The following is a 26,936-nucleotide window of genomic DNA, read 5'->3' as shown; positions in this document are numbered from 1 at the left end:
ATGCCCCATGATCATGACTTCCCTGAATGGGTGGACTGTACTCTCAAACTATACCAGAGCAGCTTTTCCTTAAGTTAGTGTTCTAGTTTTATTTCTGTTGTTATACTAAAATACTCTAACAAAAAGCAACTTAAGGTAGAAAGGGTCTATTTTAGCTTACAAGTTTGGGTTATAGTTCATTATTTTGGAGAAGTCAAAGTGGCAGAAATTCACATCACATCTCTAGTCAAGAACAGAGAGAAATGGCTGCATGTATGCTGCCTGCCTGCTTATATTTAGCTCAGTTTCTTCACTCTTATACAGTTCGGGATACCCTGCCTGGGGAATGATGCCACTTGTAGTGATCTAGACCTTCCTACACTAAATTAATTAAGACAGTCCACCACAGACACACCCACAAGCAACCCAGTGTAGACAGCCTCTCAGTGAGAATTTCTTACTTGGTGATTCTATGTGTGTCAAGTTGATAAAGTTAACCGTAGTTGGTTTTGTGAGGTATTTTGTCACAGCAATTAGAAAACTGTTTTAGCAGCAGTATGGCATGGGGAAATTATTTTCTAGTTAAGTGTTAGTGTTAGTAAGTGTTAGTGTTCTAAATGCTTCCTAGGTTTGGATGTTTGTCTCTTTCCCTAAGTTTGGAAAATTTTCTGAAAATGATTTTATTCAATGTTTCTGTGTATTCTCTTTCAATGCCTATGATGCATTTGGCTTTTTAATTGTGTCCTATAGATCTCACATGTTTGGCTTATACTTTACTAATTTTAATATTGGTTTATACTTTGTTATTAATTTTAATATTTACTGATCTGAATGTCCTACTTATTACTTGTCTTCAAGCCCTGATACTTGATACTTATTCCTATTTGATCTGTTCTCTTGGAAGGCTTTACTTGAGTTTTTGTCTATTGAACTTTTTAAATATGTCAATAAGATTTTTCTAATGTTTCTATTTCTTTATAGAAATCCACTCTCACATCTTGTATTTGTATAGAAACTTTTTGGTTTCTGCAATTATTAGTGAATTAAAATATTTTCCATTTTGTTTACTTACTTTTGTCTGTATATGTTTGTGGACATGCATTTGCAGTAGTGTCCATTTGAAAGTCAGAGGACTGCTTAAGGGAGTTGGTTCTTCCTTTATACCATGAGCATTCCTGGGATCAAATTCAGACTGTCAGGCTTGAGGGCAAGCACCTGTTCCTGTGGAATTGTCTTATTTCATCTAGGAATTAAAGGAGTCTGTATTCCTTATGTTTCAGATTTGGTACGTCATAGATTTTAGGGATTTTTCTCTTATTTCTTCTGAGCTATAAAAAATGTGCTCATCTGTAAGTTTCCTAATAATTTCTTATGGGCCTTTTGAATTTCTGTGGTGCCAGTTATGATGTCTCATATTTCATATATAATTATCATGTGAAAATAATATGAAGTGTCTGCTTTTTTCTTGGTCTATTTGTTTTCCCTTTCTTTCTTTTTAAAAATTTACTTAATTAACATTATTTTCATTTATCTTACACACAGACCACAGTTTCCCCTCCCCCTTTTCCTCCTGTTCATTAACCCCATTCCCATCTACCCCCTCCCCATCCACTCCTCCATCTCCATTCAGAAAGGGGTAGGCCTCCCATGGGCTTGAACAAAGCATGGCACATCAAGTTGATGTAGGACTGAGCTCCTCCTCCTGTATTATCAAGCTTGGGCAAGATAATCCAGCATGGGGAACAGGTTCCCAAAAGCCAGCTAAGCACCAGGTCCTAATCTCACTGCTAGGCGACTTAAAAACAGACCAAGCTACATAACTGTCACACACACACAGTGAGCCTAGGTTGGTCCCATGCAGGATCCCTAACTGTTGGTTCAGAGTCTATGAGCTCCCCCCTGCTCAAGTCAGCTGTCTCTGTGGGTTCCCCTGTCAGACCTTGATCCCCTGGCTGGTCTAATCACATTTTCCTTATCTGTTCTTTGCTTGAGGGTCATCTAGGTTGTTTCCAGGTTCTGGCTATTATGAATAATGCTTCTATGAATATAGTTGAGCAAGTCCTTATGGTGATTGATATATATATCCTTTGGGTATATGCCCAAGATTGCTATAGTTGGGTCTTGAGATAGATTGGTTCCTATTTTTTATTTTTTTGAGAAACAGCCATATTGATTTCTGAAGTGGCTTTACAAGCTTGCACTCCCACCAGCAGTGGAGAATTCTCTTTACTCCACATCTTTTCCAACATAAACTGTCATCAGTGTTTTAAATCTTAGCCATTCTGAAAGGTGTAAGATGGAATCTCAACATTTTATAAGTCTATTTATAACTGATAACAATTGCCTGTGACAATATGTAAAAAATTTCTACACTTACAATATGGTAATTATAGTTAATAGTAATTTGTTCTTGAAAATTGCTAAGAGATTTTAAATGTTACACAAAATATAAGTATGTGAGTTAATACCTAACTTAAAATAGCATTTTGTATGTAATAGAGATACACACTTTTTTTCTTCTAGGTTTTTCAAGATAGAGTTTCCCTGTGTAGTCCTGGCTGTTCTGGAACTTGCTTTGTAAACCAGACTGGCCTCAAACTCACAGAGGTCTGTCTGCCTTTGCCTCCCAAGTACTGGGATTAAAGGTGTGTGTACAACTACCACCTGGTACAACTTTTCAGTTAGATATAAATTTAAAAAAATTCAACTACCTCACAGTTATCTTCTCTCTATATATTTTATTTAATAATTTTTATCTTTTTTATATTAAACATTCATTTTATGTTGGACATTCATTAACAGAAACTTTTTAGCTCTATTATTGTCTTTTAACTTTTTTGGGGGGAGGTGTTTCGAGGCAGGGTTTCTCTGTGGCTTTGGAGGCTGTCCTGGAACTAGCTTTTGTAGACCAGGCTGGAACTCACAGAGATCTGCCTGCCTTTGCCTCCAGAGTGCTGGGATTGAAGGCGTGAGCCACCACACCTTTAACTTTTATACTAGACTGGTACATTTTATTATTATCAATTTGACCATATTCTCTCACCTTTAGCATGAGTCTTTTTCACTCTGAAGATCTCTTTTCAATATTCCTTTTAAGGTAAGGACAGTGGTAATGAAATGTCTCAGCGGTTTTGTTTGGGAATAAAAATTTATGTCTTACACCGGGCGTTGGTGGCACACACCTTTAATCCCAGCACTCGGGAGGCAGAGGCAGGTGGATCTCTGTGAGTCTGAGGTCAGCCTGGTCTACAGAGTGAGTTCCGGGACAGCCTCCAAAGCAATACAGAGAAACCCTGTCTTGAAAAACCAAAAAAAAAAAATTATGTCTTATATTTTTGAAAGATAGCTTTGCTGAGTAATCTGTTCTTTGTAGCAGTTTTTTTTTCATTAGTTTGAATGTATCATTCTACTGTTTCTTGGGAAATTTTTGCTGAGAAATCCACTCATGTTCATATAGAAGAATGCTTATATATGATAAATTACTTTTGATGCTTTCAAAATTCTGTGTTTGACATCTTAAATTTTGATAATAATGTGCCTTAATTAAGAGATGTTTACTTTTTAGTCAACTGTGTTTCATGGCTGTGGGTGATTTTTGCTTGTTTGTTACAGCAGGTTATCCAGGATCCTGAGCGTTCTGGGAAAGCACTGTGCTAACTGAGTTATACCTCCAGCTCTGTCAATTTAGGTATTCGTTTTTTTTGAGATAGGATCTCACCATGCACCCAAGACTTTCTAGAACTTGCTGTCTATCTCAAGTTGACTTCAAACTTGAGATTCTCCTTTCTTTACCTTTCAAGTGTTAGAATTATAGGCATAAACCACACCACACCCAATTTTCATTCATTCTTTAAAATAGCTTTCTCTTTCCTTCCCTGTTTCCCTCCTTTTGAAATTTCTTTGAAGATATATATTTACCATTTTTTCATTAGATGAAGGTATTGTTGAAGTTCTTGAGAAGTTATTTACGATAAGTCATCGTTTTCTTCAGGGATAGATGATTTTCTTAGTGGTTTATATTTGCTGAATTTCTCATCTAGTTTACTTCACTCTTTTCCTGATGTCATTAGTTGTCTGTATCTTCATAACTTACTCTATTTCTTTAAGATGCTTGTTTGTGTCTAGGCATGGTGGTGCCTTTATTTATTTATTTACTTGTTTATTTATATTTTAAGTAAAATCTCAAGTTAATTTTAAAGATTTGTTTTTCCCTCACATGTACTGACTATGATTTTCTTTTCCTGTATTCCTCTCAGCTTCTCCCCTCCCTGCCCAACTGCACTCACCCCCTTTCTGTCTCATTAGAAAACAAACATGCTTCTAAGGAGTAATTAGTATATAACATGCTAGTATAGGAAATGATATTATATGTTATGATAAAACAAACATTAACACATGGGGATAGGACAACACAAAAAGAAGTAAAAGAGCCCCCAAAGGCACAAGAAATAAAGACAGAGACCCACTTGTATATACACAGTCAGGAATTCCATAGAAACAATAAACTGGAAGTCATAATATATATGCAAAGGGCCCACAGGGTAAAAGGAGAGAAAAATAGAAATAATTCCTCCTACTGGGTTTCCTCATCCAGTCTTGTTATGAGGGTTTATGCCTAGTCTTATTGTATCTTGTTATGTAGGCCGTGTTCAGTTGATATAATTGAAGAGAAGCAGAAGAACAATGGATATGGATTGTAGGAGAGAAGAATAAAGAAAAAGAAGAAAAACAAAACAAAAATAAAATAAAATTTAAAAAAGAAAAGAAAAAGCCCAAATTATGAGACAAGGAACCTCCAAAGAGGTTAAATTCACTTTCTGTTGACCATCTATGCTGGGCACGTAGCCTACCCTTAAAAGTATTTGGTTTCCCCAATAAGACTCCCTTGGAGAATTTGTAAATGATTATCAGTAAGAGATAGTTTCTGGGTTAGGAATGGGGGCATGTGTCCACATTTTCACCCCATCTGGTGACCTGTGTATGCTGGCTCACAGAGATTTGTGAGTTCATGTGTGTGGGTCCTATTGATTTAGAGGGCCTTGTTTCCTTGGTATCCTCCATCCTCTCTGGCTCTTGCATCTTTTATTTCTCACCGTCTGTAAGGGTTCCCTGAACCCTGAGGGGAGAGATTTGATGGAGATGTTCCATTTAGGGCTGAGTGTGTCCTAAGGTCTCTCATTCTCTGTATAATGTCCATCTGTGTGTGAGTATTTGTTTCTGTATTTGTTCCCGTCTGCTGTAGGATGGGAAAAATCCCAGCAGAGGCAGGTAGATTGCTGTGAGTTTGATGCCAGAGTGCCTGGTTCACATAGTAAAAGCCAGGGCTGGCTACATGGTGAGACCCTGTCTTGAAAAAAAATTTTTGTTTGTTTGTTTGAATCAGGCTCTCACTCTGTAGCCTACAATAATCTTAACTCTTAGTGTTTCACCTTCCTCATACTGTAATTCCAGGTGTGAACCACCATGCTCAACTAAAATGATTAATTTGAATCAGTAAATTTTAGGTCTCAATTTCTTTTGATTTTCTTCTTTTTCTTTTTGATAAGATTTTGCTGTATTCTCTAGACTGGCTTGAACTCAACTATCTTTCTGTCTCTGTTATCAGATTTAGGGTCACAGTTTTCCCCAACAAGCCAGGTTCAGCCTCCTGTTTTCAGTATACCAATTAGAATAGCCAATTTAATGGTGAGAAGCAGAAAAAGGAGAAGAGCAACAACAAACTCTAGTGACCCATCTTCTGGGTCCTGACATGTGGTGTAGGTATCAGGAGAGGGTTAGGGTTTTATGCATATCTGAGTAGTCCTGTTGAGGTGTGGTCCACCATTGACCAATCATTTTCTCTTCTGTAAGGTAGTATGATAAGTTGTAAATATCCTTCAGGGTTTTGGATTAACAATTGCTAGGGTTAAAGTCAAATGTAACTATGCCCAGTGTGACTTCATTTCAGTTCTGACAACTCCTTGCCTTGTCTCTGTAAGAATGAGCTATTGGGTAGTTTGTTCTCTTCTGTCTCATGTTGATATGACAAGGTTTGTCAAGGTTGGTGTGATTTGATCCCACATTGGAGGCAATAAGTGACAGATGTTAAGGAGTTAGTGCCAGTGAATCCTTTACAGATAATTAAAAGCAACTAAGAGTGTAGAAGAAATGGTTCTTATGTCAGGCAGACCTGAAGTTCATTCTGTTTGTCCTGTGGATAATGCAATGGTATGTAAATGTTTGCCTGAATGTATGTCCATGCACTATATGCATGTAGTGCCCTTGGAGACTAGAAGATGGTGTTGGAACCCCTGGAAATGGAGTTATAGATGGTTGTGAGCACCATGTGAATGCTGGTACTCATACCTGGGTCTTTTAGAACGGCAGCAGAGTTCTTAATCACTGAGTCATCTCTCCAGCCCCATAATGAAACTTTTTTTTTTTACATTAAATAGGTAGGATCTCCAAAGACTCATCATTGTCTATTTTAAGCAGGTTCTAGTTGTTAGGATCTAAGGGAACTAAAGAAAAATATTAGCAAGTCCAGTGGAGCATGAAAAGATCCCATCATTTATTTGTATCAGTTATTCTTTTAAGTGAGCTGAGTTAGGTACAATTGCATGGATGGGAGGAATTTCCTTGTTAGCCTTCCATAACTCACACTCTCCATGAGTTGTCCCTCATTCTCATCCAGGTTACTGGCATAGGGATGCCTGGCATTTCTGTGTGCTCAAGGGGATTAACTCAAGCTATTTAGCCTGATCCAGGGCCAAGGGAAAGCAGGGCTATGCTCTGGCCTGCTGTGCCCATTGCTCAGACTGACTCTGGTTGCAGTTTCAGTTATTGTCAGCTATACTTGGCTACTGAGAAGAGCCTGGGTTGAGCAACAGCAGTTACTGGTTACTTTGAATGCATTAACTTTATGTCTTTGATTTTGTAAACTTTTAAAATAATATATGACGTTCAGATACATAGCTACTATGATTCTGAAAGTCATATAGATACATAGGGTATCATTTTAAAGTAGTTGCATATAAGCAGTTTTTAAAAAGACTTTAACACAAACAGATACTTAAGTGGATTTTAGCTTTGCTAAGGTAATTTCCTAAGTAATCCAAGTCTGAAACATTAAGAAATGAAAAACAAACAAAAAAACCCAACAAAATCTTGTCTTTTAAGTTAAATATAAACTGTTATTAGCAGAACAGTATTCATACTTAAGTTTTAAAATGTCATAAGATGGCATGTAGCTATTTAGGGGCACAGACTGCCTTATATTTTTCTTAGGTTTCTAACAGAGAAATGTAAAAATAACCATCTATATTTTCAGAGTCAAGAAATTGAACAGTCAACTTTCTCAACATCCCTATGATTCTCAACTGTTGATAACATGGTTAGTAGATGACTAGAAAAGAAAACTGAATTTTTGAATGTATTTTGGGCATCTGTTACTTAAATTTTGAATCTTTTTTTCCAATGGCAAGCCCTTTATTTGGTAGTCCCATGTCCTAATAGACATGTTTGCAGTCCTAAATGTCAGTACTTTCTGTGCAAGCACCACATGAAATGTTGTGCAAAAACATGTTTAAATTTTCAATCTTTAAAGTTTGAATTTCATCTAATTTTTAAATTCATGAGTATTTTAAGACTTTTACAAATACCAAAATGTTAAAAAAGCTAACATGTTTTGTCCTGTAACAATAACCAGATGAAATTTGTAATTGAGTGATATTTTAAGTAGTCTTTCAAAATGAAAACTTGCAGAATTGATTGAATTGTCACCTTGTAATTTCTGCTGAAATCTCCTAAATCATACCTACATTGAGCTGATAATTCAAGATACACAAGTACAGCAACATCTCCAAACCAAATAACAGGTCAGAATATTAAAATGTTGTTGAGTCTTAGGGTAGAATGATTGAAAAGTAGATGCTATAAACCACACAGACAGATTTACAGAAATTGAATTTTGTAAGAAAACTCTTGCCTTGCTTTTCCTAAGGTACTTCATACCTAGCTATGTAAACTTGAACTGGACAGTGCATTCAAGTCTAGTCATTAGGACATTTCTTGAAAATAGATTATGCAAAAAGGAAGGAGGGTTAGACTGCAGCTGTTTCTTAGCAGTATCCATGGTTCTGTTTAAATGAATAACAGATGAATTTAAGTTAAAACTGTAGATTTTAAAATAAAGGACACAGGTTAATGAAGATAAATGTTAATTCTAGAAGTGTTTTATCATTAAAATATTAGTTCACTTTTAGAAGAATTTCTATATAGCGAATCTAATGCCTTAGCTCAGAATTAAAAGGGAGAAGACGCAGCACAGCAACTTTAAATATGTAAAATAGCAGTCTATTGCAGTGCAAGCTCCAACATGACCCTTGGGTTTACTTTTGAGTCCATTTCCAAGCTCTTCCACCAACCAATTATTCAATAATTCCTGTTTTAAGAACCACCCATTGTTGTTCTCTATTTTCTGGAGGACAACATTGGCTGGGCCAGGCTTTATGCTTTCTCTTTTCTCAGCCTGAGAATCCTGGGGAATTGGGAATTCCAGTTTCTTGAAGTCTATTATTTGAATAGTCTCATAGAGTAAGAGACACCGGTGTCTCTTTAGAATGTCTTCATCTATGTCTGGCCCATCACACCTCTATCTTCTAAGTGCTGAAATGATAAGTTTTGTCACATACCTAGTTCTGTTTTTTTATCAGTCAGTGGTGCTTTGTTTTGTTCTTTTGGTGGCAGTTTTACATTTTCCTGATTATTTATCTTTTTTGGCTTTGGCCTGAATTTGAAGAAATAAGTATTTCTTCTTTTAGCCTTAACATGATTCCTGTGTCATGGCAAACACTATCAGTCTCTTTGTCTAGAGAGTTTGGGTGGGTCATTTGGCAGGTTCTGCAGGTGGCCTTGATAATGGAGTTCTTGGATGGCCCGGTCTTGTGCTTTGTTTAGCATGTGAGTGGTGGATTCTTTTTTTAGTGGTTGGTCTTGTGCCTTAGTTCTCAGGTGTGGGCCTGGAGCCTGATATTGGTCTTCAGCCACATGTCATGGAGGCTGGCTTAGGGCTAGGATCATCCCTTAGGTCTTTGGAGACTAGCCTAGCATAAAAAGGGTCACGAGGATTGACTGGTATGGAAGTTGGGCCAACTTGCAGTCTACAGTAGTATTGAACAGATAATATATCATAGTAGATCTTGAGCTCCACCCATAGATTCTGTTTTGATACTGCACCTGAATTCTTGGCATGCAGGTTAGCCATTCTGTTAATCAGGATTTCTAACATGCTTGCTCAGAAAGGGTATGTGAACCTAGGTCATGCTGGGAGACAGGAAGAGTTTTTATACATGAAATGTTTTTATAGGAGCACACCACTCAGGAATTATAACTTAATGATGCTGCCTTTTACAATATATTGACTTGTTATACACTAAAACAGGAATTATTGAATAATGGAGAGTTTATATTGAAAATTTAATGTGTAATTCAATAACTCTGACCATAGGTATTTAAAAATACTAACTGATATGTTTATCTTTGCTTTTCTAGTGATATGCAGCTTTCGAGGATCTGTCCCTCAAGGACTGGTCTTAGAAATAGGAGAAACAGTTCAGATTCTTGAAAAATGTGAAGGTAAGTGCTGGCCTATAAAATACATAAATTGTGATCAATTATGGAAGTGTTATGCTTGTGCTAATAGATTTTTAGCAATCTTTGTGAAGCCATTGTTAATTACTGTTATAAAATTTTTCCTTTATGTATAAGTTTTTGGTTTTAATGCAGTAACAGACACTTCTGACCATCAGAATACTAATTTTACATATAATGTCAAATGATTACTTTTAATTTCTTACACATCTACTTTTACTTATCTGCATTTGAGTGAATTGTGATTGGTTCCTTTTTGTTTTTCTATCAAATAGATATTTTTAGCTGTAATAAAACTAAATATATGCTTGTCTTAGGGTTTCCATTGCTGTGAAGAGACACCATGACTATGACAACTCTTCCAGGAAAACATTTAATTGAGGGGGCTTGCTTACAGTTTCACAGGTTCAGTCCTTTATCATCATGGTGGGGAACATGGCAGCATGCAGGCAGACCTGGTGCTAGAGGAGTAGCTGAGAGTCTTGGAAGCAACAGGAAGTCAAGTGAAAGACTGGGCAGTATCCTGAGCATAGGAAACCTTTAAATCCCACCCCCACAGTGACACACTTCCTCTAAGAAGGCCATATCTACCCCAACAAAACCACACCTCCTAATAGTGCCCCTCCCTATGAGATTATAGGTGTTGCAGATGGTTCTTCCCACCAGCTTGGTCCCACAGCTGCCTCAGCCACAAATGAACACACAGCCACTATATTAATTATGAAACTGTTGGCCGATGACTAGGACTTCTTATTGGCTAGCTCTGCCTTAATTATTAACTCATTTCTATTAATCTGTTAAGTATTTCCTTGTAGTCTTATTTTACTGGAGAAGGGTCTGGACCTCTAATTCCTGTGGCAGCTCACATGGTGACTGCTAAGCGTCTCCACAAAGAAGAGAGGAGAGCGATTTCCTGTTTGTCCTTGCTTATATCCTGATTCTGCCCAGCTTTGTCACTTCCTGTCTGGCCAATCAGTGTTTTATTCATTAATCAATAAGAGAAACACACACACAGAAGAACATTGCCCATCATATAGGGACCAGTTACATTCAAAACACTACAATGCTCCAGTGAAGTTTGAATCTACTATTGTCTTTTCTCTTATATATGTGGTCATTTTTACTATGATATTTATGCATTCTGAAAATATTTTCTAAAGTCCGGCAATACAATCAACTTAGAAATGATATGGAATCAAAGCATTAGCAAAAAAATAAGGGCACCGGGGAGATAGTTCAGATGTTAAAGTACCTAGTTCTCACACGTGAAGCTATGAATTTGGATCTCTAGCATGTAAAGGTGGGTACAGCACTGTGTCTGTAATCCTAGCACTAGGGGCACAGATAAGCAGATAACTGGAGCTCAGTGGCCAGCCAGTCTAGCTGAATATCTGACCTCCAGATTCAGTGAGGGTCTCTGTCTCAAACAGTAAGGTGGTGGTGGGGGCTTGAGATATGACTCTGGTTAAGAACATGTACTGAGCTTTCAGGACTCAAGTTCTGTTCCCAGCACCCACATTAGGCTCACAACCCCTGTAACTCCAACTCCATGCAGATCCAACACCTTTGGCCTCTGGTCATCTGCATTCACATGCATATATCCACACACATATCAAAAACAGAAGAAAAGGTGTTGAGTGATTAAAGACAACACCTCACATCAACTATGGCCTCCATAAAGCATGCTCATACAGTATATACAACCACTTGAGTCAGTGTACCTGTATGAACATTTGCACACATACATGAATGAACGCATACATTATTATACACACAAACACACATATAAAAGCAAGAAATCATACAAAAAAAACTAAACCAAAAAAAAAACCCAAAATTGATGTCAGCAGCCTAGTTTATGTGTTTAACACGACTAAAAGTTACTTCTAATGGAAAGGAACTGTTGTGTTGTGGGCAAGTGCAAGTGACACTCTGGTGCAGTTAGGCTGTGATTGTGAGGGTTTGTAAATATACCCTGACTCTGGAAGCATACTGGGTTACTAAGAAAATTTTTTTAAATTAGATGTTTTTTGAGACAGGGGCTCTCTGTGTAGTCCTTGGCTGTCCTGGAACTCACCCTGTAGACTAGCTTGGCCTTGAACTTATAAAAATCTGCCTGCCTCTGCCTCCTAAGTGCTGGGATTAATGGTATGTGCCACTGCCACCACCCAGCTTAAATTAGATTTTATATATGTATATGTCTTGCCTGCCTGTGCCCCTGGTATCCTCAGAGGCCAGAAGAAGTCATTGAATCCCTGAAACTGGAGTTATAGGTAATTGTGAGCCACCATGTGGGTACTGGGAACTAAACCACATCTACAATAATAACAAGTGCCCTTTATTGCAGAGCCATTTCTCTTACTCCTGGAAGCTTACTGGTTTAGTAGTATACTTTGTTGGAAAATTATATTTAGTGCAGTACTCATTTTAAATTTTCTTAGAAGTATGTCAACATTTTTTCTTGATAAAAACCAAAGAAAATAGAGGGTAATTTTCTTTTTTTCTAATATATTTTGTTATTTAACATTCTGATCAAAGAATTGTTTTTTAAAATAAATAAAAAATTATAGAACTAAGTTAAACACAACAAATCAAGATGTATGGGATACAGTAGAGAAAGTTCTAAGAGGGAACTTTAGTTATTAAAGTTCCCACATTAACAAAAAAAACAAGACATCAACTAAATGCATTCTCAAGGGCTTACAAAAACAAGAACCCAGAATAATCACATGAAAAAAAATAATGGGGGGCTGAGGAGATGGGTCTGTAGTTAAGAACACTACTGCTCTTGCAGAAGATCCAAGTTAAAGTTCTTCCTCTGTGTCTCTCTTTCTTTATATGAAAGTGTATGGTGGATCCATGCAAGATGAAACTTACCTGGGGTTTAGATAGAATTCTCAGTTGGACTCAAGAGTGTGACTTAGTGGCAGTGTTCCTGCCTAACACATTCAAGGTATTTGAGTCTCATCCCTACCACTGTTCAGAAGAAAATAAACAGTGACAACCACATGATAAGAACAAACAAAATATGAAAATAGGTAATAGTCAACTTAAAACAACAACCTTTATAGCACCAATAAGAATAGCAAAGAAAGGGACAAAATAAACAATGAACTAAATGGTAATAAAGATAAAATATTTTGAAAACTAGTTAAAAATAAAAAGGGGTAAATAAGAAGGAAGATGACAAGAGAAAGAGCTGTTTGAAGAATAAGGGTAAAAGAAAAAAGTAAAAAATTTTAAAGTAGAAAAAATAAAAATTTACATCTGTATATTCATGCTAGACAGGTTGAACAAAAAATAATTCTAATAAAAATAAAATTACATGAAATAAAGTAAAAGTCTTCTGTGTGCCAAGGAAGTTAATTGTATAAGAAAGGATAGGTTTTCTTTTTTGTAAAAATCTATTTATCATGTATATTTAAATTGGAGTTAAAAGAAAAATTTACACACTTTCCATAGTAATTGGTATCAATTATATAAGTCACAAAGATACATAGAAATAGGAGATGTGATAGCCACATATTGTCCATACTACTAAAATTCTATGTGATGTCTTTTTTTGCAACAATTTGTATAATAAAGTTTAGAAAAAAATAAAACAAAATTCTGAATTTTTTGGAAAATATTTTTAAAATTAATTTTTATTTAAATTAGAAACAATCTTATTTTACATATAAATCCCAGTTCCCTCTCCCTCACATCTTCCCATTTCCCCCCATCCTACCTCCTCCATCTACTCCTCAGGGAGGGTGAGGCCCCCCCATGGGGGATCATCAAAGTCTGTTACATTTGGGACCCTCCCCTATGTATATAGGTTGAGAGAGTCCCTCCATAGGGAATGGGCTCCCAAAGCCCATTGATACACTAGGGATAAATACTGGTTTCACTGCCAGAGGCCCCATAGACTGCCCAAGCCTACCAACTGACACCCATGTTCAGGTTTTCTCAATCTGTGATGAACTCATGATCTTTGAGTGACTTTGTAGAGAACTTAGACTATGGTAGCTTCCTTTCCTTAGTGTTTACCTCTGAGACTTTTATATTAGTTACTTTAAACCAATCTAAGAAAGAAGGGTTCATTTTGGCTCACAATATGCAGGTACAGTCTATCATGGAGGGAAATCATGGCCCCTACGGGCATGAGGTACCTGGCCAAATTGCTTTTGCAACCAGGAAGCACAGAGATCAATGCTCTACTGACTTTCTTCTTTTTATTCAGTCCAAGACCCCATTCTTTGGAATGGTGCCACCAACATTGAGGGCATGTCTTTATTATGTACCCCTTTTCGGAGATATTCTCATAGAAATACCACAGGTTCATTGTGATTTTAAATAAGTCAAATTGACTGACAGTGAAGATTAATCATCACATTGTAATGGCTTATTACTAGAGCCATTAATGACATTTCTTAGTTATTTTGCAAATAGAATGTAGCTCCCCCTTCCCACAGTTTATCCTAGTATTGTTTCTCTTCACACTCAGGGTGTGTAGTCTGGCTGCAAGCCTATCTGTCTCTGACACCTTTTGTGATGCCTACTTGGGACAGATAGGGTGATGCTTTGCTCAGTGAAATGGGGAGGGCAGTATATTGGAAACTTGTTTGTATGCTACTACTCCACAGACTCTAGATTTAACTCCTACATTCAGTCACGTATGATCACTTGTTGCCTTAGTACCCAGCTCACACAGATGGTTTCCCTAGCTCATAGTCTGGAAGTGAAAGTACTTTCACTCCCCTTATGCACCTCAGAAATACTTAACTTCTACATAGACCTTTCAGTGTCATTTGGTTTCTTCAGAATTTTTCCTGTAGGCAAACACTCATCCACTTATTCAGTAAATTGACATTTGCTGTAGGTTCCAGAGATAGGAATATACAGAGACCTCTGACTCCTGACTAAAAATCCCAGCAAGAATTTCTCTAGATGACTTCCTGGGGCCAGTGACATGGCACTTGCTATCAGGCCTGATGACCTGAGTTTGATTCCTAGAACCCATATAGTGGAAGGAGAGACCTGATTTCACAGGTTAACTAACCTCTGACTTGCACATATATGGTATATCACTCATGGAAAAATACATTCTCTCTCTCTCTCTCTCTCTCTCTCTCTCTCTCTCACACACACACACACACACACACAAAACATACAAAAGTGTGTGTGTGTGTGTTTAAAAGATGTCTCTCTGTTATCTACACTATAAGTTATTCTGGGAAGAGGGAGAATGGTACATAGATTCCAGGCCTATTGTCTTTTTAGACCAATTCATAATTCATAACATTATTTTGACTTTGGTTCTTACATGTTCTGATGTAGGTTTTTTGTTTGATTCTAGTTTCTCCTTAACACTCCTGCCTTCTAATTCTCTTAGTATTTTTGGATTTAGTTGTATGTTCTTTTTTTTTTTAGATTTACTTATTTATTATGTATACATAAAGTGTTCTGCATGCATGTATGCCTACAGGCCAGAAGAGGGAACCAGATCTCATTACAGATGTTTGTGAGCCACCATGACGGTCCTCGGAATTGAACTCAGGACATCTGGAAGAGCAGCTAGTGCTCTTAACCTCTGAACCATCTCTCCAGCCCTTAGTTCAATGTTCTTTTGTTGCCTATAGTCTTTAACTTGATGCTGGCTATTCTGTAAGAATGTTTCTATATCATAGATGAAATTTCACACAATTTTAATAGTTTTTTCTAAAGTCATATTGAACAAATGATTCCTTAAGTAAGCCAGTGTTAAAGAGTTCTTTTATACAGAAAGGCCTAAGTATAATAAATATTAATGTATTCTTTTATTTTTTCCTTTGAGCTGAGTAAACCAAATGTTGGCATAATTATTTTGTTTACAGAGAGAGAAAATAATGAGTTCGGTCTTTGTGTTTCTCAGAGTAAAACAGTGAGCAGGCAAGGTCAATCACAGTTTAGTCATCTAGAAACTTCATGATTTCCTTTAGAGTTTTTTAAATGCTAACTTTCCATTTGTTTGATTTGGTTTTCTGGTTCCTGTCTTGCCCTACTGTAATGTTCAGGCAACAGTCAGTAGCAGAAAAAGAGCTAAGTATATGAGTCACATATAAAAATGAAAGAAACAACTTTATAACTACTGATATTATAAAAACTAGACGATACAAGAGAATAATGGGTAGATACCATTTTTATTAGGTTCAGCTGTACTTGGTGGGTACATAGGCCCTGCTTTTGGTGACATATGGATAAAGTTCACAACTTTTCAATAAAAAGTACTTGTAGCTATAAAACTTTCTTTTTGTTAATAGAGGAAATTTTTTATGTATAGAAATCATGGAATTTGAAGTCAGAGTATTTCACGTACATTGTGTAATATATCTCTAAACACTTAAAACTGTGGCTGCAGTGCATCATGAGTGCAGTGGATATGCTATGTTCAGAAGATGTCTTTTTTTGTGGAACAGTTCTTTATCCTTTGGTTCTTTTTTTTTTTTTGTGGTTTTTTTGAGACAGGGTTTCTCTGTATTGTTTTGGAGCCTGTCCTGGAACTCGCTCGGTAGACCAGGCTTGGTTTCGAACTCACAGAGATCCACCTGCCTCTGCCTTCAGAGTGCTGGGATTAAAGGCGTGCGCCACCACCGCCCGGCTATCTTTTGGTTCTTACATCCTTTTTTCTTTTTCTTTTTCTTTTTTTTTCTTTTTTTTTTTTTTTTTTTTTTTTGGTTTTTACGAGACAGGGTTTCTCTGTATTGTTTTGGAGGCTATCGGTCCAGCCCAGCCTCGAACTCACAGATATCCGCCTGCCTCTGCCTCCCGAGTGCTGGAATTAAAGGCGTGCGCCACCACCGCCCGGCCCTTTTTTCTTTTATGCTTTATTTTTCCCTTGGTGGTTACTCTAGTACAGGTGTGTCCAACCCAAAGCCTGTATTCTGTTCTTGTCACTCAGGATGGCTAATGACTATGGCCCAACACAAATGTAAATGACAACACTATGCTACACTGTCAAAAGTTTGGATACATTTGCCTTAGAGTGTAAAGCATGCATTTGGTTTTAGAGTCTACATTAATTTTATGCTTTTATACTGTCAACAATATATAACAATTATAATGATTAAATTATGTTTCCCCAATATTTTGTGTTGCTCTTACTTTTTTTTATTTGCTGACTTACTTACATGTATGTGACATACATGTGGGATCAGAGGACAAGCTCTGGTATTGGTTCTTTGATACCCAGAGCTTTGTTATATAACTGGGCCTTAAGCTTCCAGGGGCTCATCTTTCTTTGCTTTACATCTTGCCATTGCTGTAAGTGTTACATCTCTAAAGGGAAAGGTATCTTGATAGTTGGAGGCCAAGGAATACCCACAGCTTGGAAGGGGAAGATATCTTGGCAGTTGGAAGCCAAGGATTATCTACAGCTCTGAAGGGAAAGGTATACCAACAGAAGTGTTACAGCTCTGTTCCAGTGGGGGATGGTTTCTCCAGCAAAGTGTGACAGTTCTTGCTTTGGGAAAGGGTTCTCTAATGCATGTGTAAACAATTCTGCTCCAGCAGGGGAGGGTTTCCCCAGCTAGATTGTCACAGCTCTGCTCTGTTCTGCTCTGCTCAGCTTCCCAGGAGTGTAACACTTTGTTCCAGCAAGGGAAAGTTTCCCCCAGCCAAAGTGTTACAGTTCTGCACTGCTCCTGCTCCACTCCACTCTGGTGAGAGCCCAGTACAGCTCTGCTCTGCTTCCGTCAGGTGAAAGAAAGTTGTTACCACAAACCTCACTGGAAATTTATTGGGAAGGAGGAATCCAGGAGAATGGCTGCCTCTGCCAGGGTGGAAAAAGGGCAGCCCCAAACTGAACAGGTACAGGGCTTATATAGGATTCTTAGTGACAGAGCTTTTCAAGGTGGAGATTTTCAGAGTGGGGATTGGTAGGGTCTCCATTTCTGAGCTCGAGACAAACTGAGATTGGTTGGATTTTGTGCTCTGGGATTGGTTGGTTTTCATGCTCAGAGAATGGTTGGATTTCAGTTTCTGAATTAGGGGCAGGGTATGTTTCTTTGTCTCTGGTCTCAGGGCCAGAGTTTTCTTCCACTGGCCCTTTTTAACCCTACATTTGCTGGGGTTGTAGATATGAACCACTGCATATGACTTTTTGTGTGGGTTCTGGGCATCTGAACTCAGGTCCTCATACTTGTGATGTAAGTGCTTTACTGACTGAGCCATCATCTCAGTCCTCCCATCAATTTTTTTTACTTCTGTTTGTGTTTATTTTTTCACATGCATTAACCATTTCCAGTGCTTTCCCTTTAATTTTTCATTTGCAGAGTTCTATCAGAATAATTTTCTTTCTATCTTAAAATTTTTCTCTTAGTGTAGGTTGGTTGCATTTTTTTTTAGCCTCAACTTCTGTAAATCTCCTTTCTATTTGTCAGTTTTCCCTTGGTAGAGAATTTTAGTTTGATATTTTAACATTTTAGAGATTTTACTTATTTTATCCAGCAAGATGGGTCAGTGGATAAAAGTGCTTGTTTCAAGATAAAGGACCTGCATTCAACCCTTGAAACCCATGTGAAGGTAGAAGGAAAGGACCAATGACACAAAGTTGTCCACTGATCTCCATACATGTGCCATGGCACACATGCATCTATCCATCCAAACATCACGTCCATACACACAATAATAAAAACAAATTTAATTTAATTAATACTTGATTTTCATAGTTTCTGTTGAAAAGTTACTGTGTTATGTTTTCTCTTAGACTGGCTCTACCCAGCCCTTTAGCCTCAGAGCTGCTGCTTTCCAGGAGCACTTCCATGGCTGTCAGTTTATAAAACTGGTAATCATAGGAGTAGAGATTATATAGAAAAATTTGGATAGACTGTAATTCACTTTCTTATAGGATTTTATCCTTTAAGACTCAGCTATTTTGATAGACTTCAATTTCAATCTTATTATCTTAATGGGATTATCATTTTCTAATGGGATATCCTCAGAAAAATATCAGGTGATTCGAGGCACTCACTCTTACAGTTTCCTTTCTTAGAGATTATAGTGTCTCAAGTCCTGCCTGTGGTATTTGTGTTTGTATTCTTTCATAATTTTTTCATGTACTTTAAGTTTTTATTTTTTCAAATTATTTTGCTAGAGAATGAACCAGAAATTTCACAAATTTATATGTGTTTGTGTGTGTACAAATGGAGGCTAGAGGTAGACATTAGACATTTTTCTCAATTGTTCCTCCACCTTGCTTTTGAGATGGAGTCTGTTACTGATCCTGGGGCCCACTGATTTTGGCTAAACTAGCTGACTCAGGGGTTCTCTTGTCTGGCATTTTATTAGTTGTTGGAGATCTGAACTCAGTTCTTCATGATTGCACGGTAAATACTTTACCTACTGAGCCATCTACCCAGCTCTGACAAATGTGTTTTTAAAGACATTTCCATTGTAGAATTTTGCAAGCATCTTCTTGATCATGTCAATATTATTCAAATTTGTTTAGGGCTCTCCAAAATAACACCAAGAGAATAATGACTCATTTGGAGGAAAATCCAGTTTTTGGATGCATATTTAGTTTTTGCTGATTATCATCTTTTATAGTAATATGTCATAAATGAAGATTTAAAATAGCATTAAATTATGTGAATAAATATACAAGGTTGTTCTTTGGGCTTTTCAGTGAAAATAATGGAAAGATAATTTTGAAGTCAGCCTTTTGAATAATTTTGTTCCCACTTTTGAGGACAGAATTCTGCCAGAAGTTTTTTAGTTTTATGACTGGTTGGTACTTACTTGCCTATTATTAGTTATATAACTGGAAAAGAGAACAATAATTTGAAGGCTACACATATTTTTATTGATGTACCAAAGTAAGGATATTTTTTAAAGGGTGTAGGTTTTGTTTTTGACCTCAAATCCACAGTTGCTTTCTTGCATGATTTTTAGAGTGTAAAGTTAGTCCAGTCTGTCCTTGACAAAGAAACAACTACAATTCTTTTTATTAGTACTGTATGTGCAGGCATGTGTGCCATGGTGCCTGGGTCAGAAGACAACATTGTGGAGTTGGCTCTTTCCTTCTGTCTTTACATAGTGCTGAGGACTGAACTCAGGTCACCAGGCCTATGCAGAAGATGTTACCTGCTGAGCCATCTTATCAGCCATGATTGTTGCTCATAAAATTTAAATCAGACTTCTAAATTATGGGATGGAGAAGAGATTGTATTTGTTTTTTGAGTATCTTGTGCTTGTCTATGTGCTCTGTCAACAGGGGTATTTGTTACTGTAGTTAAGGGGTCAGTAAGTTTAGATTGTTTTACCTCTGCCAGTATGTTACACCATTGAAATAAAAGGCTTGAAACTTCTTGTCAAAGGGGGTACTATCCTTGGATTACATTTGATACTTTTGATCTGACTTGCTTGGTTTCCACCTGGTTTGGCTTCTAATTGCTGTCACATGGCCTGGTCTGTATAGAGGTCTCATTCTTTGAGTTAACACTGCTCACATTGTTCTGCAGCTTCTCTGTCAGTAGCAATTGTAGTGGTGCTTTCTGCCTCTATGGGATAGTATGGCTTCACTTGCATTAGGTGACTAGCAAGTTCATTTTACAATCTAAACAATAATGTATATTTATCAAAGTGATATTCATCAGTGTTTGAGATTATAGATGGTAAAACTTCTAGCACAGAATGTGGCACAAGGCAAAATCATTACCACATTTTATGCATGCATTATGCATTTAAATAATTATGCCTTTCACACAAATTAATCTCATATTTTCACAATGACTAAGAACATTTCTTCAAATAGATTTTCTTTATTTGTTTTTCTCTTATTTATTTGCTTGTTTAATATAGCAAAATTAAAGTGAAACAAAACAAACCCTACTTATTTTTTCAAGGTGATTTGAAGTGACTTTTAATTTATATTATGAAGTGTTTGATGTGACTATTGAAGTAAAATGTAATCCACAGTTAAGAGGAGAAATGTAAGCCATACAACTCTCACCTTCTTTCACATCAAGTAATCACTGAGTACTTACTGATGGAAAGCACAGTTGCACTCTGTTATACTTCCTTCTTCTATAGTGAATGCCTAGTGTTCAGTTTCTTCTGTCTTTTTTTGTACTTTAATGACTTTTAAGCAGTTTAGAATATTTTTATGAATTCATTATCTTTGAAAGTATTGTCAATCCAGGTCTTCTAATACCATTGCTTCTTGCTCTTCAGCCTGATATGGTTATTTTTATTTAAAAAGTTTTCCCATAATATTTTCCTGTTCTTTGTGACTCAATTGCTTAAGCAGAATGTGCTGTGAATAATGTTTTGTGATGGTTAATCATATCACTTAGGATCTCTAGGTGTATGTGTGTTTGAAGGCATTTACAGAGATGTAATTTAGCTGAGGAGGGAAAACTCACAATAAATGGGTTGAGGTTTTGAAGTGAAAATGGAAAAGGGAGTACTAGTATGTACCTTTCTTTGTCAACTTACTTTGGAGGTAGTGTGACCAAAGTTGTCTTGTGCCTGCTACAATGAACTTTATCTCTTCAAACCATGAGCCAAAATAAATCACCCCTTAAGTTTCTTTATCAGGTATTCTGTCACAGTGTAATAAAAGTAACAAGCATACTCTTAAATTTTAAAACCCCTAGTATAAAAGAATTAATACATGTCACAAATTTAGCTTTATTTCATACCTTAATTTTTAATCACATCTGATTACATGTAACATTTAAATCTATTGTGCGTATTTATTATTGTGTGTATCCATGCATGTGCTCGAACATAGGGTGATATTTTTGTATGGACACATGTGCCAGTGATGCATGCATGTGTAGAAGTTAGAGGACAACTTTGTGGAGTCAGTTTTCTCCTACTTTTATGTAGTGAGCAAATTCAGGTTGCTGTGCTTGTATACCAAGCACTTTTACTCACTGAGCCATCCTGGAGGTTTTTGTTTTTCTTTTTAAGAGTCTATATTTTAGTATTTTAATGAAAAAAATTTGAATATACATTATTGAATTTCATATCTTTATTAAATGTATTTAGCTAAATACATTATTTTTAGTGAGTGTAATTAGTAATGTTTGCAGTGAAATAGAAATGCTTCACTTTGCTTTCCCTGTGCTGCCACTGAGTTTGGTGGAAGTGGAGACTCAGTGCTTTCTAGATTTGTCCTTACTTGTAATCCACCACCATGGCAGAGGAAGGCATTGCTGCTGGAAGTGTAATGGACATCAATATCGAACTACAAGAATGCCAAAAACCCACCACCACCACGATGACAACAAGAAAGTAGGGGAATGGGTAGGCCTCTAAAACTGATAAAGAGGGGAAGTCATGGAAAGTGGTTGGCTGCAGTTGTGTAGTGGTTAAGGACTAGAGCAAAGATTCTCTGGCCAATCATGTTGTTGGAGACTGCTTCAATTGTAAGAAATGAATAAATAAATGTTTTTGCTCATTAAAAAAAGCCTCACTTTTTCAATTATCCTCACTAGAATTCTAGTGTTTGAGTTAGCAAATTTATATAGTATAGGGCATTTCTATTTCCAATTAGGGTAATGTTAGAAGAGTCAAAACAGGCCCAGCTAATACTTTACAGCCTTTGGCTTTACTGTTAACCTTTTCTACTTTTTCCATTACTTTGTTACTTTCTGTTTATTTTATTTTGGAGGCCTTAAAATCATTTTTTAAGGGACTTTTTTTTTTTTTTTTGGTTTTTCAAGACAAGGTTTCTCTGTATTGTTTTGGAGGCTGTTCTGGAACTAGCTCTGTAGACCAGGCTGGCCTCGAACTCACAGAGATCTGCCTGCCTCTACCTCCCGAGTGCTGGGATTAAAGGCATACGCCACCAACGCTCGGCTTAAGGGACATTTTAAAGGAACAGTTATTATTGATATTATGCCTTCAAAATAGAATTTCAACCCGGGGGCTTTGATTTTTTTTTCGGTTTTTGTTTCCTTTTACTTTGTAGCTGTTCTTTGCTTGGTTGTTTTCAGCATAATATGTTTTATGTATTTTTGGTGTCAGTGAAGGAATATTAATAATTTTTTTGTAGACCTGCTTTAGAGGACAATCCTGTGTGCCTTTTCATAAAAAAATTCTACCCTTAATAATAAACAGGGTAGACTAAGAACATTTTTTTCCCTACTAGCCCAGTGTGTGCTTGGGAGACCAAATCAAAAGAGACATTCTGGTTTATTTTAGTCTCTCATATCTCTAATTTACTTCTTGTATATTGGTTTTGGCTGAAGTTTTCAACAGATGGGTAGCTTTAGATAGTATATTATGTGAAGATGAGTTATAAGTAAAAGTTAGCTGTAACAGAGCTGTGGGTAGAATTATGAGAGACTTCAGTGGTGATAAGAGGATGATGGGGCTGCAGAGATGGCTTAGCCAATGAAGTACTTGGTGTGCAAAGCATGAAGACCTGACCCTAGATCCCCAGCACCCACAAATAAATCTGGGTGCAGGACTACATGCCTGTGGTCCTATCACTGGAGAGGTGGAGATAAGTAGGTCAGTGGAGCTCACTAACCAGCCAGTCTAGGTGAGTTGTAAGCCTAGATTCAGTGAGAGACCCTGCCTCAAAATAATTAAGTGGAAAGTAATTGAAGAAGACAGCCAGCGTCTGCTTCTGTTATCCATATGCACAGGTGCACATATGCCTTGTCTATACACATGTACATGCATGCATACATACAGACAATATAGCCAGATATGGGGATTATGGATAAAGTCATATTCATATGAATAGTGCAGGCTTTATTGATAATTGGATGGATTTTATGGGGAAGAAATCTTTCCTGTTTAATATTGGAACAGTCATTTGCTTCCTGTAGGTATGGAAGCTCTTCATATTCAATCTCTTCTGGTTTGAGGTCTAGTGATTGCCATTCTGTTGCATTGATAATATATCTCCTTAATAGTATTTTTTCATTAATATCTTGTTGGTAGGAATATAAGCATGGCTATTAATTAATGTAAGGATTTGAATCCTCTCTTTTTTATATACTAAGTTATTCAAAAGGTACTTTACCTAGATCATTGGAAGTATGTGTTTTTGGTCTCCTAGAGTCTACACTATTTATTCATTTATTTATTTGTTTATTTATTTTGGTTTTTCAAGACAGGGTTTCTCTGTGTAGCTTTGGTACTCACTCTGTAGACCAGGCTGGCCTCAAACTCATAGAGGTCCACCTGCCTCAGCCTCCCGAGTGCTGGAATTAAAGATATGTGCCACCAGTGCCTGGCCAAGTCTACACTATTTATATTAAGCAACTTCAGACTTATTTCATAAGCCTAGTCTTACCTGGAAAAATTTATATCATTAAAAGGTAAACGTAGAGTGTTTCTTGTTCCTGTCAGTTGCCTCTTCTCTTACTTACTGAGTTACTATGTGTAAGAGATTATGTAAAGACATTATATGTATATTAATTTAAACTGTACTGGCTGGTTTTGTGTGTCAGCTTGATACAGTCTAGAGTCATGACAGGAAGGAGCCTCAGCTGAGGAAATGCCTTGATGAGATCCAACTGTAAGGAATTTTCTTATTTAGTGATCAGTGGGGCAGGGCTTAGACCATGGTGGGTGGTGCTATCCCTGACCTGTTGGTCCTGGGTTCTATAAGTAGGTGGGTTGAGCAAGCCATGGAAAACAAACCAGTGAGCAGCTTCCCTTCATGGTCTCTGCATCAGTTCCTGCCACGGGGATCCTGCCATGGGATTCTGCCATGTTTGAGTTCCTGTCCTGACTTCTTTCAGTAATGAACAGCAGTGCTGAAATGTAAACCAAATAAACCCTTTACTCTGCGACTTGCTTTTTGGTCATGGTGTTTTGTCACAGCAATAGATACAGGAACTAGGACACTTTGACCAACAGACTTGTCATATGGATTTTATCACCCCATATATTACAGATTCATTGAAGTTTTTCAGCTGCTATACATTTGAGTGCTTCGTGCAGGCCAGCCACTCTTATCTATTGGCCTCAGCTAGAAAAGAACAAAACACAGTCTGAATTTTCATCAAGAATAAGGAAGAATGGAAGGAAAGAATATTTAGTGACTCAATGTGGAGAAAGAGAGGGAAAGTTATGACTTGTATATAATTTTATATTTTTCCCCAAAGGAAGGGGAAAAAAAACCCCACACAACAGCAACAAAATAAAAGGAATCAACAAACATTACTGACTGATAACTTTGAACATCAGTGGTTTCAATTCCCCAATAAAAAGAGAACAGATTTGAAACCTAGGATCCATCTGTCTCCTGCATCCAAGAAACACACCTTAACATAGATATCACCTTAGGGTAAAAGGATGGAAAAAGATATTCCAAATAAATGGACATAAGAAGCAAGCCAGTATAGCCATTTTAATATCTGACAAAATAGACTTGAACCCAAAACTCCTCAAACGAGGACACTACATACTCCTCAAAGGAAAAAAATCCACCAAGAGGATATTGCAATTCTTAATATCTTTGCACCACGCACATGGGCACCCAAGTTCATAAAAGAAACACTATTACAACTTAAATCACATATTGACCTTCACACAGTGATTGTGGGTGATTTTAGTACCCCACTCTTAATGATAGACAGGTCATCCAGACAAAACTTAAAACATAGAAATGCTGGAGCTAACTGATGTTATAAATCAAATGGATCTAACATATTTACAATCACCCAAACCCAAAAGAATATACCACATTTCAGCATCTCATGTGACTTTCTCCAAAATTGGCCACATACTTGGACACAAAGTATATATCTTATATCAACAGATATAAGAAAATTGCAATAATACCCTGCATCCTATCTGACCACCATGAATTAAAGCTGATATCACCAACAATAGAAACAACAGAAAGCTTGCAAATTCATGGAAATTGAACAACTAACTACTGAATGAAAAATGTCTCAAGACAGAAATCAAGAAAGAAATTACTTTCTAGACTGGAATGAAAATGAATACATAACATTCCCAAATTTATCAGACACAATGAAAGCTATTCTGAGAGGAAAGTTCATAGCAGTAAGTGTGTACATAAAAAATTGGAGATATCTCATACTAGTAACTTAGCAGTACACTTGAAAGCTCTAGAACAAAAGAAATAGATGGCAAGAAATAATCAGTCAAACTCAGGGCTGAAATTAATAGAAACACACACACACACACACACACAAAAATGAAATAGTTTGCTCTTTGAAACAGTAAGATTGTCAAATCCTTAGCCAGATTATCTAAACGTTAGAGAGAGAGAAGATCTAAATGAACAAAATTAGAGATGAAAAGAGGGATGTAACAGACACCTACGGAAATCCAGAGACTCTAAGGACATACTTCACAAACCTTTATTCCACCAAATTGGAATGTCTAAAATGGATAATTTTTTTGACACATACCACCTACCAAAGTTAAATCAAGATCAGGTAACAATTTAGACAGATCTGTAAATAGAAGCAGTAATTAAAAGTTTATTAGCCAGCCCTAACCCCCACAAATAAAAAAAACCACAAACAAAAACTCCAGGGCCAAATGGTTTTACTCAGAATTCTACCAGACTTTCAAAGAGTCAATACTAATATTCCCCAAATTATTCTACAAAATAGAAACAGAAGGAACATTTGCACCATTTGTTTTACAAGACCACAGTTACCTGATACTCAAATCACATAAAGACCCAACAAAGAGAATTATAGATTAATTTCCCTTATGATCACAGATCAGTGGTTTACAACCTGTGGGTTGTGACCCCTTTGGGGTTCCATATAAGATATCCTGTGTATTAGATATTTACATTATGATTCATAACAGTAGTTAGTAAAATTGCAGTTATTAAGTAGCAACAAAATAATTTTATAGTTGGGGTCATCACAACATGATGAACTGTATTAAAGGCTTGCAGCATTAGGAAGCTTGAGAACCACTGACTTAGATGCAAATTCTCAATAAAATACATGCAAACAGAATCCACTAACTAGTACATCAAAAAGACCATCCACCATGAGCAAGTAAGATTCATCTCAGAAATGCAGGGATGGCTCAACATACATAAATCAGTGAACATAATCCACTATATAAACAAACTGAAAGACAAAAATCACACGACTTAGATGCAGAAAAGGCTTTTGACAGAATCCAATACCCCTTCATGATAAAATTGCAGCAGTGATTAGGGGGATGCAAGGGACATAACATCAACTTAATAAAAACAGTTTATTAAGCCCGCAGCCAACATAAACTTAAATGGAAAGAAACCCGAAGCAAATCCACTAAAGTCAGGAACACAGCACTCTCCAGACCTATTCAGTATAGTGCTTTAAGTCTTAGGTAGAGCAATAAGACGACTGAAGGAGATC

General features: G+C 36.8%; 1 protein-coding gene across 5 annotated transcripts in view; it reads left to right on the top strand.

The window, feature by feature from the left end:
- Dock3 (dedicator of cytokinesis 3) overlaps positions 1 to 26,936 on the top strand; it is a 307,606-nt gene that overhangs the window by 15,608 nt on the left and 265,062 nt on the right. For all 5 annotated transcript variants that reach the window (XM_040739530.1, XM_040739529.1, XM_040739528.1 and 2 more), the window contains exon 2: positions 9,511 to 9,594. In XM_040739530.1, the coding sequence (XP_040595464.1) occupies positions 9,511 to 9,594 (84 nt within the window). The remainder of the gene's footprint in view (positions 1 to 9,510; positions 9,595 to 26,936) is intronic.

The sequence above is a fragment of the Mesocricetus auratus genome, unplaced genomic scaffold (genome assembly GCF_017639785.1).
Source record: "Mesocricetus auratus isolate SY011 unplaced genomic scaffold, BCM_Maur_2.0 Super-Scaffold_100691, whole genome shotgun sequence".
NCBI lineage: Eukaryota > Metazoa > Chordata > Mammalia > Rodentia > Cricetidae > Mesocricetus > Mesocricetus auratus.
This window is presented reverse-complemented; position numbering and strand designations above follow the sequence as displayed.